Source organism: Buceros rhinoceros, unplaced genomic scaffold (genome assembly GCF_000710305.1).
Source record: "Buceros rhinoceros silvestris isolate BGI_N320 unplaced genomic scaffold, ASM71030v1 scaffold1765, whole genome shotgun sequence".
NCBI lineage: Eukaryota > Metazoa > Chordata > Aves > Bucerotiformes > Bucerotidae > Buceros > Buceros rhinoceros.
Window position 1 is genome coordinate 1210 of NW_010410914.1, and position 13949 is coordinate 15158.

At 35.7% G+C, this 13949-nt stretch overlaps 1 protein-coding gene across 1 annotated transcript in view; it reads left to right on the forward strand.

Annotated features, from left to right (window-relative positions):
* Nucleotides 1–246: 246 nt before the first annotated feature.
* The window catches only part of CEP120 (centrosomal protein 120kDa), a gene marked incomplete at its 3' end in the record, with an annotated part of 20339 nt that continues 6636 nt past the window's right edge, over nt 247–13949 (forward strand). The window contains exons 1-10 of the mRNA XM_010135762.1: nt 247–395; nt 1258–1372; nt 2254–2395; nt 4866–5014; nt 6173–6370; nt 8098–8325; nt 8601–8802; nt 9819–9932; nt 11095–11272; nt 13600–13749. Coding sequence (XP_010134064.1) covers nt 268–395; nt 1258–1372; nt 2254–2395; nt 4866–5014; nt 6173–6370; nt 8098–8325; nt 8601–8802; nt 9819–9932; nt 11095–11272; nt 13600–13749 — 1604 coding nt within the window. The remainder of the gene's footprint in view (nt 396–1257; nt 1373–2253; nt 2396–4865; nt 5015–6172; nt 6371–8097; nt 8326–8600; nt 8803–9818; nt 9933–11094; nt 11273–13599; nt 13750–13949) is intronic.

The window sequence follows — 13949 nt, forward strand, 5'->3', positions numbered from 1 at the left end:
ACCTAGTTTCTTCCTCTCTTCGCTGCCTTATGTTTTGCTATTTCTGAATGCTTCACAAACTTCTTTCATGTTATGTTCTTTCTTCTTCATAGTGGAAAGACTTCTTAATATGAAGAACATAGCTTTAGAGTAAGATGATGCAGGAAATACATTTTTATGTAATTGGTGTATGGCTTAAATCTGAGCTTTCACTTCTTTTTTGCTTGTGATGGCACATGACAATTAAACTCTTTTACAGGGCGCTATTTTCCAAAACGACCCAAGCATATGCTTGTAGTTGAAGCAAATTTTGATAGTCAACACTTGGCTACTGATCCCATAGAGCATACTGATCAGCCAGCATTTGCTACAGAATTGGCTTGGGAAATTGATAGGAAAGCCCTTCATCTGCACAGGTAACATTAGAAAGTTTAATCTAACTTGGGTATAACCACTACTGAAATACAATTTTTGTATTACTGTCATCTGAGTTTTTTTTAGCTGTATGCTGATCTACCATAATGTTGCCACAGCAAACAAAACTAGCATTTGTCAAGATACTCGATGTTTAAAAATTCTAAAGGGTATGTCTTTTCACTAGTAAAAAAAACCCAAGAGCTTATAGGAAATGAATAACACTGTATTCAAGCATTGGGTTCAAGCTTAATTATGTATACAGTGACACAAAATTCACTTCAAGCCTGAAAAGTGTATGTAAAATATTATTTTAAATATCACATAGAAGAGTTGAGAAGTTGAATAAGGTTTCCATAAATGTTATTTGGTTCTGACTGATAGATTATAATATTACCTTCATATTTTTAAGGTAGTTAAAAAGGCCATATCATCTTTGTTTGATGAGACAAAAAACTCCTAAATATACCTTATGCTAGATAGCTCATCTACAGCTCTGAGTATGGTTAAGTGCTTTGCAGAAAAATCTTTTTCTAAAGTCATACTTGTAAGAATCCCTGATAAGCAAAATTCCAATTTCACATGAGGTGCAGTGCTTATTTCTTGTACATAGATAAGTTTCAATTTGTCTGTAATGTCTCTTCAATAACACTTGAGGCTCCTGTTACAAAATAATCCACTTGTTTGTTCTCTCATGTAATGGTGGATTTTTAGACATTCAGTATGAAGTCAGTTTCGGACCTACTAATTATTTAACGAATACATTTTGTGTCACTGTTATGCTTGAAACTTACAAGTTATTTTTATGAACAAGTTGCAGAGATAACTTTTACATTTTGGATTTTGACTGAGTTGTTCTTTCAGGCTTCAGCGTACACCTATCAAACTCCAGTGTTTTGCATTGGATCCTGTATCTTCAGCTAAAGAGAATGTAGGTTATATTGTACTTGATTTAAGGGCTGTGCAGGAAAAGAAACAGGTATGTTATGGGGTATAAAGCTTTTAAAAATTTATCTTTTGACAACAGTACTGCTGCACATAGAATTTTATTTAAGGCACCACAGGCAAAACTTTCATCCTGAAGTATGACTCCTAGTTGATCAGGTGTTTCTGCTTTTTTATTTTAGAAGAGAATCATCTTGACTATGTGGGAACATGGACAAATGAAAATACTTTTGTACTTACCTTGAACTTCTGAATTGGAGAATTGAAACACTTTTAAGCAATACTTTTTAAGCAGTTCCATGATTTAATTGCCTGGAAAAATTTATCAAAGCAATTGATTATGAGCGACTGAATTGATTCTCCATTATCAAATCAAGTTTTTTTTAATCGGCTGCTGTGAAAGTTGTGTTAGGAAGTTCTAGTCCCTTAACATAGCATAGAGTAAACATAATATTATTATTTATATAAATTTAATTAATCAAAATTCTCTGTTGAACTTCATCAAAACTTAACTCAGCTATGGGTCATAATAGGACCCTGGAGTCTTATTTTGACATCACAGTTCTTAAGGATTTGTTACCCATATACTTACTGTGCGCTTTCAGTTGAGAACCTAAGATCTTCTCTTCTAAGTAAAGATTTATGGCATTTTTCTTGCTAACTTGTTTATTCAACAAATTGGTTGAAAACAGTATTTTCAACTAGGCTTCCAGGAATCATTCTGTAAAAAACGTTTAGTGTAGTAGTGTACTCAGACCAAGTTTTTGGAAATAAACCAAAAAATAAAAACCACCATCTGTAGATGATGTAGAAATGATTAAAGCAAGTCTAATTTTTCCACAACAATGCTATATTATTTTACTGGTTTTTTTGTAAAAATGTGTTCGGTTTTTACCTTTGTTTTTAATTATGTAGGCTCCAAGATGGTATCCTCTGCTTAGTAACAAGTACACTAAATTTAAATCTGAAATACAAGTAGGTGTTGTGTTGGAGACTGATTCAAAAGCACTTGTTGATGGTTTTAAAGCAAAGGAGGCACTCCCTAAAGAAGGGAAAGGTATGTAACATAATTACACTGACCTAGAATTAAAAATGCTGTGCCAGATGATCATATCACTTGTTGCAAATGTGGTGTTCTAAGTCTTAAGAAAACTTTAATTTCATAGAACCGTCTTTTCCATCCAAAATGAAGGTATCTTAAAGATCATCAAGTCCAATCATTAACCTAGTGCTGCCAAGTCACCTGTAAATCATGTCCCTCTATGACATCTATGTGTCTTTTAAATACCAGGGATGATGGCCCCACCACCTCCCTGGGCAGCCTGTTCCAATGCTTCACAACCCTTTTGGTGAAGAAATTTTTCCTAATGTCCAGTCTAAACCTCCCCTGGCACAACTTGAGGCTGTTTTCTCTCGTCCTGTCACTTGTTACTTGGGAGGAGAGACTGACCGTTACCTTGTTCCAACCTCCTTTCAGATAATTGTAGAGGTGATAAGGTTTCCCCTCAGCCTCCTTTTCTCCAGGCTAAACAATCCCAGTTCTCTCAGCTGCTCCTTGCAGGACTTGGGCTATAGACCCTTCACCAGCTTCGTTGCCCTTCTCTGGACACACTCCAGCACCTCAATGTCCTTCTTGAAGTGAGGGGTCCAAAACTGGAAACAGGGTTTGAACTGTGGCCTCACCAGTGCCAAGGACAGGGGGACAATCCCTTCCTGCATCCTGCTGGCCATGCTATTGCTGATACAAGCCAGGGTTCTATTGGCCTTCTTGGCCACCTGGACAGACTGCTGGCTCATATTCAGTTGGCTCTCAACCAACTACCCAAGGTCCTTTCCCATCAGCCAGTTTTCCATCCACTCTTCCCTAAGCCTGTAGCATTTATTGCATTCAGTACTTAAATCATGTTCTATTGATGCACTTTTGTAGTAACATCCACTTTAACTGCTGAGACTCATGCCACCTCTGGATTGCCTTGTATATCCCTCTCAAAATTGGGTTTTTTAAAAAAAATCTACTAGAACTCAAATATTAATACTAGTAGAAGTCTTTATATACTGTAAATTTTTTAATCTGGAATTTTTTAATGCAAGTTAGTAATTTAAAAAAGACAAAACCAAGCCCATAGAAATGTGATTCAAAAAAAAAACCCAAACCAAACAGATTTACCTCCCTCCTCACCTCGCACTCAAGCACCTGTTTACTTAATCTCAAACTGAGCTGCTGTTAAAACTAGTGGATTTTCTCTTACTTACCTTTCAGTACTTTGTGTCTGTGCTCTGAGGGTAACTTTTTCCTAATTCTAAGTTCATAATCTATTTATCATTATCTGTGACTAAGGTTTTGTAAAAACAGCATGATCAGTGGCACTAAGTGTTTTACAAGGCTTCTGGCCCAGAGTACAACAACTTAGCTGCATAGCAAGCATGGTTAAGGCAGTATTTAAGTTCCAGTATAATCACTTAGCTTAGTCCATCCTTTCAGGTTCACAGCAAAGCACAGGAGATTTCACATACTATAAACTTTGTAAAAGAGGTGAGGAACTACTGTAAATTATTTGTTAGTCTGCATTTCCCTTGTGATCTTTCTGCTTGCAAGCTCTCCTATCCCTCATGACACTGGCAGAAAATACAAGAAATCAATTCTCACTTCACCAGAACTGTCTTCCACTTTGTGCTTTCATTGGAATAGTTGCTATGAACAAGTTTGCCAGCTTTGCCCTTTCTTCTGTCATCTCAAGATTAGTCAATACCATATTTAGGCAATGGAGGAAATCAAACTTGTAGATTTTTGCTGGTTTAAAGTTAGTGTTTTAAGTATGGCAAAGCTAGACTACCCCATTCTAGTCTAGCCAGATAGTTAAGACGTTTTCCTTTTAGGATTCATGCACTTTGATTTTTCTTTTTAATTTTTTTTCTTCTTCACTTACCTAAGTGATCTCAAGTTTCCAGAGTTTAGAACGGAGCTATTTGTTTCACAGCCAGAAGTGCTGATGTGATTATTGCTGTACTGAGTTATTTGCACTTTAGAAACTAGTAAACCACAGGACGAACGGCATTTCATGCGCTGAAGACTTCAGATGAAAAAAATCTTTCATTTAAATATTCCAGAGGTCTGTGTAATGATACATTCTTTCAACAATTAAACAGGTTGTCATATGCAATTACTGTTTTTCATTTCCTTTAATGAGTAAAATAGAGTATGGTAGACTCTAACCTAATGAAATAAAGTTCCCGTCACTGCAGTGTTACTCACTGTAATAATTGAAAATATGCACTTGCATTCTGTCTGGCATAGTGTTCAAAATAACATCTGTTCCCACTGGATAAAAATTAATTTCAGAGTGTTTTTATAGCTATACCAAAGTATACATCAGGACTTTCTTGAGATTAAATTCTTTAGAACCAAGCACCACGATCTTTGTCATTTTTCTTTCCATACATACGATAATTAAAGTTAAAAGTATAATTATATGTAAGATTCCTGTAATAAATAAGGTCACAAGTTACTTAATTCCCTTCTTTCTTAGCATCTGCCCTTCTTTCTCGACTAGACCCTAAAAGTATTGTGCCAGTCTTGAATGAAGAAGAGGGCTATCATCAAATTGGACCAGCAGAGTACTGCAAAGACTACTTCGTCTTGTCTGTAACCATTGTGTTTGCCACACAGTTAGAACAGGTTTGTTTCCTTGCTATGTGAGGTTTTTAAGAAGTACTGTTCTGTGTCTGTGTATTGTTTTCACATGCCTAATTTCTAGGCAAGATTTTAATGTCATGTAAGTTTCTTGCAGTAGATAGCCTTGCCTCATATTGAATTAATATACGTTAATTTGAAGTAGAACTATGTAGTCCTTACATGCCAATTTACAGATGAAAGATAGAATTCTTTTGGAGCACTGAAATTGAATTTACTGTAAATTATGGACTTTAATGAAATGTGTATATTTATATTACAATATAGTATAAAAAGTGTGTTTTTTGATAATATCAGTCTTCAATGTGGTGCCCATGTGCTGAAGTTCAAATGAAATACCTTTCAGATCTGTAAGATACATGGAACAGAGTTTATATATTGCCTAAGGGAAGGACTTACTAGCTTGGATGAATTGCCATGCTAATGTGATTATTTCAGCTTTAGACCTCAGATGCTGTGTTTATGCTGTACTTACCATGCTGATGCACATTGTCTGATTTAAAATACAGGTATGCCCAAGTTACTGTGGAAGTTATGACTTCAAGCCAGTGAGATTTTAATTGATCTATAACTCAGTGTGTGATTACAATCTCCTTAAAGTTTATCACAGAAAATAATTTTCCATGACAGAATCATAGGGCCTTGTGAAGTTTACTGTGATCACTTTGGAGTAGCTTGTGCTGTTTTAGACTTTGAACTCACAGTTGCAGTGGCTACTGGATGAAGTAGCTGTATCTCACTGTTCCAGTCTTTTATTCAATCGCATAAGTTATATAATGTGTCTAATCTACATTGTCTATTTACGATATAAATATTTTGTAGAGGTCCTGCTTATTTCTGAATATTTGTGCAGTGCTTGACATTGCTGAATATACGATGTCAGTTACAGCCCTTGGTGCTGATAAATCTTAAAGGTAATTCAGAATGGTTCATCTTGCAGATCATTGGTATGCTTGTAAAGTAAGATGTTTTTATGTGGTTTGAGTATTAATACAGAAGGTTTTATTCTGCGTCATGCAAGCTAGGATTTAGTTCAGCTGCTTAGACCACTTCAAGCTCTTTAATTTCTAAGCTAATGCTTAGGATTACTGTGACTGTACATTAATGAAAGAGATTGATTCTTCTTTTCCGTGTCTTTTTTAGTTAGTTCCTAGTACAACGAAACTTCCTGAACGACAGCCTGAATTTTTTTTCTACTACTCCTTACTGGGAAATGATGTCACAAATGAACCTTTCACTGATTTAATTAATCCTAACTTTGAGCCAGAAAGAGCTTCAGTTCGAATACGTAGTACAGCTGATGTACTTCAGGTTTATCTTTGTGCACAGGCAAAACTTCAGGTGAGCTGTTTCTTCTCAAATGTGGATGAAAATAAATAATAAAAATAAAAGAAATGGAATGGAATATGGCTGAGGCTGGAGCTGGAAATCATTTCACTTTGCAAAACTAGATTGTATTATAGTATATTGGCTCAAATATAAGTTGATTCTCTTGATGATATAAGAGTAACCCTAGCAGCATGTTTCCCAGCTCAGAGTGCAGTCTCTCTAGAACAGTAACTATAGTAAGCTGGATTACACATCATCATAAAAGGTACTGCTGAAACATGATATTCACAAATAGCTGATGTGGTGTTCTCAAGAGCTTTGAGCTCTGGGACCTACTCTGCAATCAGATCATCTGCAACCTACAGTCCTGCTTTGCGTTTCTTGTGATAACCTTGACTGCACCAGCGCTCAGGTCTCTTGCTTAAGTACTAAGATCACTGTCCACAGCACTTTTTGTGAAGCAATAAGAGAGGTCTGGCTTTTTCCCCCACTCCTTAGGCAAATACTATTTTAAATACACTACAGCCATATTTGGGCTATTCCAGGATATTGCTTATGTTTAGCTATGCCTTTAACTGGGGGCCATACATTAGTGGTGGAGTTGGCAGTGTTAGGTTTATGGTTAAATTCAATGATCTTAAGGGTCTTTTCCAACCTAAATGATTCTATGATTCTAAATATTGGGTAGTATTGAAAGTGTTTATGGCAATCTGTCTGGCTTACGCTTAACTCATAAAAGATTGAGACTCTTTGGTTGAGGACAGTATAAGGTTTCTAATAACATAGTTGGTAAACAAGACAGTGTTAGACAAAGTAAGTCTTGCATCTGGACCCTTTTAACGGTGTTTTTCTTTTGACTTGCACAGGCTATTCTAGGGTTTTTTATGCAGATTAGTTTAAGAGTGTTTCTGTTTACATCTTGTGTTGTTTCAGATTTTGTTGTTTCATCTTCAAATATTTTTCTAATGACAGTTTTTAGAGAAACATATGTACTGATGTGTTTGGAACCTAATCTTGGTATATGGTCTGAAAGTATTTTATATATATTATATATATACATACAGAGAATTATGCCTATTTTCATTCTATTAAAGAATGACTTCTTGCACATGAGTTGTCATGAGGTCAGATCCACATCTTTAAAATTTTCTCTGACTTCTTACTCAGTTTAAAATTTAGGATATAAGATCAAAGCACTATATTCTGGTCCTTAATATTCAATAGATTTTTTCTGAAAATTAAGAATTTAGTCTTAAAAGGTTCTAGCTGCCATACTAGGGGGTGCGTGTGTATACATAGTGTGTAACTGTATTTGTATATATCTGTGTGTAGGTACATATATGCATATATGTGACTAGGTGATATTGGCAGCTAACACCTTTTAGCATTAAAGCCTTCATTAAGTGTAATAAATATCAAGGATCAGAACGTGCATTTTTTATGTCTATACATTTAACAGCAAGAATCTGTGCTGTGTTTAAAAGCAACAGACTATTGAATTTGTCCTCCAGCAGGCATGGTATGACAGGTAGGGCAGAGCAGTGATCTGGTACTGTGCTTGCACTGGGCAAATCCTATATGCTCAACACTGAAATGTCATGGCTGTTCTTATACTGTCTAAAACACTTGTTCTCGGGGCCTAGACTAGGGATGATAATTTTAATTGGTTGTATTTATGCAGTTCAAGACAGTTCAAGTGGACATGCCAGTTACTTTGTAGTACTTTCATATGTGTACAGATACATCTTTGCTGTGGGGACCAGTCTCTTGGAAGCACTGAAATACCCCTGTCGGGACTACTGAAGAAAGGAAATGTGGAGATCGATCAACACCCTGTGACTATAGAAGGAACGTTTATCCTTGTTCCACCAAATAGAGCTAAACAGAAACTGCCACAGTTGCCTTTGGATATGGCTCCTACTGTTGGGGTATCTGTAACTCTGCAAAGGGAGAGCTTGAGTGCCCAGGTATGGTTTACTTGTTTATTGTTGGCTTGGACACTGTTGCACAGTTTCATGTTAAAAAAAAGAAATGGTATTCCGAAGTCACATTTGATAGTTAAGTTTGGAAAAAACCAAACAAAAAAACCCCAAACCTGAACTAATATGTTGCTTTCTGTGAATAATCCTTTCATTGCTTATTTTTCTACATCAGAAGAATAATCTCAAATTATAAAAATGTTGTAGACTGAATTTTTCAGTGCAAGCCATGATCAGTAAGAAAACTGTATCACTTCATTCAGCCCTCAGTTCCCTTAAATGCACCAAGTGAACCTAAACAGCCACAGGAAAAAGTTCTTTCACCTATTAGTGGAGAAACAGAGACCCTGCAGCAGAGATCCCAGAATGTCCCGTCTCAAGCTGACCACTCTTCAGCAAATGAAGCAACAGAAAGTGAAGTGGAGAGTGTTAAGTCTGAAAAAGGCACAAAACTAAAGGAAAAGGGTATGTGTGTACATTCCCGACCCCTGCCCCAGTTGTCAAGTGTGGTGTTGGATCATGTACTACTCATTTGTGATGATAAGTTTCAGGCAAGTGAGAATTAGTTACATAAATATCAAAAGAAGAATAAATTTTGTTATTTGAACATGGTAGTTGTTGAAAACACTTAGAGCTAGGTTGAGGTTTTGGTGGTGTGTCGATTACAAGCAATGTGGATGCTAGTCACATTGAAAAATAATTTGGAATTCAGGGAATTTGAGAATGGGAGGGTTTGGTGCAATACTGGTGAAGAAACTGACTTGCAAAATTAGAAAATTAAATGGTCTAATGTTCACATTTTTAAATGAGAAAAGCAAGGAAAATAAGGACTTTCGAGATTTCTAAGGAATTTACTATGTGGATATTAAATTGTGAGAACAAACATTCATAGCATTACAGGTTCCTGGTCAAAACCAAGCAACTGGGTTTTTTGTTTACCTTGCTACGGGGTGTGGCAACTCACATAGCCTTTTAAGACCTCCCCTTGGTTTCTTTTTGATTTGAGGGCTGGGCTGGGGAGAAGTTGAAGAGGAACAGGGATGAGAGAGGAAGGAATGCTATAGTGATTGAGTAAAGCTTGGAAGAAAGGATGTTACTTTGCTAAACATTAGTGAATATGCATCACCTTAAAAGATGGTTGATGAATAAAGCTGAATGATTATTTTTCTGATGATATTTGTATTACTCTTCATTTGTGATGATCCTAAAGATGTCCAGTTCTGTAAAGGAATGTCTGTGTCCTAGAATGGGCTCTTAGGATTTGTCTGCTAATTCAGCCAAATTTTCTTTTAATCCTAACTGATCTTATCTAAGCAAGGATTAAGTCCTTCTTCTGGAATGTATCAGGAAAAAGTGTTTTGAACCAAGTGGCTAGCTTGAGTCTGTGGTTAAGAAATGCAGGACTGTGCTTTTCTATTAATAATTTTATAACTTTCTGTTTAATCAAATGTAAAACGTGTCACTTCATGTTTGTTTTTCAGGGCTGGTGGCTGAGTGTTGTCAAGAGGTTAACAAAGAGCATACTAAAGAGCTTCCAGTTTTCAAGTCTCAGAATGGAGCAAAGTCACTTCTATTGGCAGAACTGCGAAATTCCAGTAATGCACAATTTATCGAATTTAGTACGTTGAATTACGTTTGAATACAGTAGCGACTGAAATGAATTTTAACACTAGGCTGTATGCGATTTTTGTTCTCTTGTCTGTGACAGCGTTAAACTTCTATTCATCCATTTCATTGCACCAAGCAATCCAGTGACATTTTACCTGAATCACTGAAAATTATTTCATTCCTTAGTTGCACTGACTAGCTGATATTGAAGTATTATTGAATTTTTTTTATTTGTATTGTTGCTGTTAATGCAAATACAACACTCTAAAACAAGCAGGAAAAAGTAAAGTCAATGCTAGCAATGATGTATTTCTGTAAAAATTACAAAAATGGAGACATTTTAGATACTTGTGGAGAAAGAGGATCAGAACAACTAGAACTTACAAAATGCAGTTGAGTTCTTCTCTGACAGTCTCTTTGCCTCTTTCTCTGCCTTACTATATTAAATATTTTTAGAGGAAACCTTTTGGAGGCCTTGTAGTTTGACCTTATAGTCATTGATGGCAGTATTGCATTCCAGCACAAGGACTCGAGAATCTGTATGCAGCTGAACAGACACTCACTGTAACTTCTGCTTCCTAACTATAAAATGAATGCCACAGTAGGTGAGCAGGGCTAAGCAGATGTGCTTTACAGACTTAGCTAGAGCATTTTAGTTTTTCTCAGTAGTTAAACCTCATCGTGGGACCAATAGTTGATGCTGCCTTATAAAATACTACAAATGTTTGGGTTGGCTTTTTTTTGTGCACCCACCTCTTGGTAGGCCCTCAAGTTGGCGAGGAGTAATTATGTAAACTGTTGAAACTGAAGTCTTACAGCATCTTTCGAAAGAAAGTAGTATCTTGGATCTTAGTGTAAACTTTTTTCAGCAACATAAACCTACATAGCTTTCAAGATTTAATAAAAAAGGAAAATACTGCAGAATCTTTTAAGAAGGTTTGAAGTATATTGGTTTACGCACTTTTTTCTCTTACAAGTAGAGTGGCTATTTTTCATAGTATTAGCTTATAGTACAAGGAATTGAAATCTCTCAGGAAAGCAACCTATCTGTACTTGTATTTAAAATGTGAGGCCTAACTTAGTATTTTTTTCTGCTCAAAATGAGAAAATTATTAAAGAATGCACACTTTTTTTTTCCTGTGTTTTCAGCTGATAATGGTCCAGTAGCTGGATCTCAGCCCAAGACTGCAGGTGCATCCAGTTCTTCTGAGCCTGTGTTGGCACAAAAAATTGTCATTCCAGCAGCCTCCCATCATTTTTGCCTTTCAATAGACTTACGAAGTATACGCAGTCTGGAAGTTGGTTTTCCAATAAATTGCATTTTAAGGTACAACTTACTTTTGTTCATCTTATTCTTGATAATAACAGCATCTTTCTTTTCAATTCAAGCCTTCAGAATCTGAGTGATTGCTGGCAGTATGCTTTACTTTGCTGATTTTCAGTAGCAAATTGGAGTGTTCATCTTGCTCATCACTAAACTTGTGAGCATTACAGCATTAAAGATTGTATGTAATACTTTGCCTGTGCTGTGATTTTTATTAGATATTTAAATATCTGAGCACAGACAATACAGATCATCATTCAGTCTTTAGAGGAAAAGGGGGATTACTTGTCTTACTTTCTGGCTGCCTTTCCAGCTGATTGAAAGGCTGATTTCTGTAGCTTTTCATGTCTTCATCAAGAACTCCTTGTAGTGTTTTAGTGAAGGACAGATCACCTGTTTTGTGTATGACAGTGAACCTAAAGGAAGCACTTTCTGGTCTTAAAGTGAAGAACCAATGTAGTAAATGCATTATTCAGAGATGTAGTGTACAGGAGTTATGATAATCTTTGCATACAGAAAGCAAAGCTTGATAGGGAAAAGTAGCAGCTTTTGTTACATTAATTTTGTGGAGTTACAAAAAAGGCAAGTTTTTTGATACATCAGTTTTGTGCCCAAAGCAGAAGTAGAAAAATACTAGTGCTATTTTGAAACAATTTCTTAGAGATGAAGTTGTTTCGGATGACAACATGGAATAAAAGTGTGGGAGCACTTTTGGACAATAAGCGAATGTTAGCTGGGAGGTGAGTGCTAAGTTGGAGGAATAAGAACTAAAAATGTGAAGGACCAATTAAGTGCATTGAAATGAGTATGCAGGTTGGGGTTTGGTTGCATTCGTAACATTGTCAGTGGAAAGTGAAACTTTTTATCAAATTGTTTTGTTTTAGGTTTTCCTTAGAGTTTAGGATCAAGAGTTCATAGACAACAGCAATAATCTTGTTGGCTTAAAAAAAAGAATTCCTACTCATGAATATTTGTTATTGATGGCCTATGTGAATTAAGTGATTCATAGCAGTTTTTACAGTTTGCCTTTCCATTAGGTTCCTTTTGGTGCACATGATGAAGAATATCTTGAAATGGCGATTTGGTTTGAGAGGGTTGAATATTTGTGTCTCTGTATTTGCATTGCATTTGTTATTTTGACAGAATTTGGTTCAATATAGTTTTAACTGATTACTGGGAAGTCTATTTGTGTTAATGATTTTTGGAGATTAAGCCTTACTTGAACTAGGGTAAAAAGCTGAGGTTGAGGTGGAGGAGTGGACTATCTTAAAATACAACTAATATAGATGGCATCATTAATGGTTCTCTTGGCTCTATTATTAAATAGTATCTGAAGAACCATGTACAAGAGATGGAATTTTGTCACAAAAGCTTTTGCATATAACATTCCAAAAAGTAATTTGTTTCAGAACAGTAGACAGCAAATAGGTTTTGCTGTTTCACACGCTTCAGTTTTTAGTAAGTGATAAATAGGGCAAGAAACTGAAGAGGAGAAACATTCGAACACATAAATGCTAAGAAAAGTTGCATGGTAAAAAGTTGCATTTTCACTGTATATTAGGAGCATTATTTCATTCAGGTGTAAACATGCTCTTTAAGAAGATCTGCGCAAACAGCTGAAGTATGGAATTTTTTGAGCGGCAGCATTTAATGCAACATGTGTTTTATTAGTAACTTAGCTGACAGCTGGCATCATCAATTTAAGCAAAGCAAAAGTTCAAGAGGTTCTTGGCCTCCCCTTTGTCATTTATCATCCATCGAATTGTGCCAGTAATGTAGTTTCAGGTCACATTGTAAATCATATTGGTAAAATGAATCAACTTTCCTTTTAGTAAATTAAACTGTGGGAATTCAAAAATAAACTCTTCAAATCTGACTGGAATTTTCAAATGATTCTCATGCTCCGTATATGTATGCTTCATTATGACCTATTGCATGTTAGACCAGTCTTAGCTGTGAATATAGTTATTAATGTTCTCAAATAGCAATCTACATCAATACATTATTACTTTCTTCTATTTCTCTGCTTACTTTATATAGTAAGTGCAGAATTTTCACAAACATACAATTTATTTTTATTAACACACAGGTTATTAAAGCTTTTTTGGCAAAACAGTAAATATAAATGAAGCTGGATCGGTGCTATCAGTAAATGAAAACATGAATATTTGAGACCTGAATTCTGTTGTTGGATGTATTTGTGCAAATTTTGTTGCCTTTAATACAAGTTGAGCTTCAGCAAAAGATGCCTAAACTGATTTTTCTTGTTGCAGTAGGTATAAAAAAAAAATCTATTTATTAAATTATTATTAGGTTATTTTTTTTATTAGGTACTCGTATCCACTTTTTGCCAGTGCAGCACCTATTATGACAAGCCCACCTGTGGAAGTCAGAAAGAACATGGAAGTCTTTCTTCCACAGTCCTGCTGTACGTTTGACTTTGCAACTATACCTCATCAGCTTCAAGATACATTCTTCAGGTGATGACCTTCATTCTTTTAACCTTAATTACACTTTTTCTATTTTTTGTAGTAAATGCAGTCAGAAGTTCACCTTTTTTTACTTAAGATCATCAGTTTGATAATTTGTAAAAAATCCGACTGCTAATGCCAGCAAATATTTGATACACTGCTCTTCCGGCTTATCAGTTCATTTAAAGTTGGGGACTCTGACATTCCTG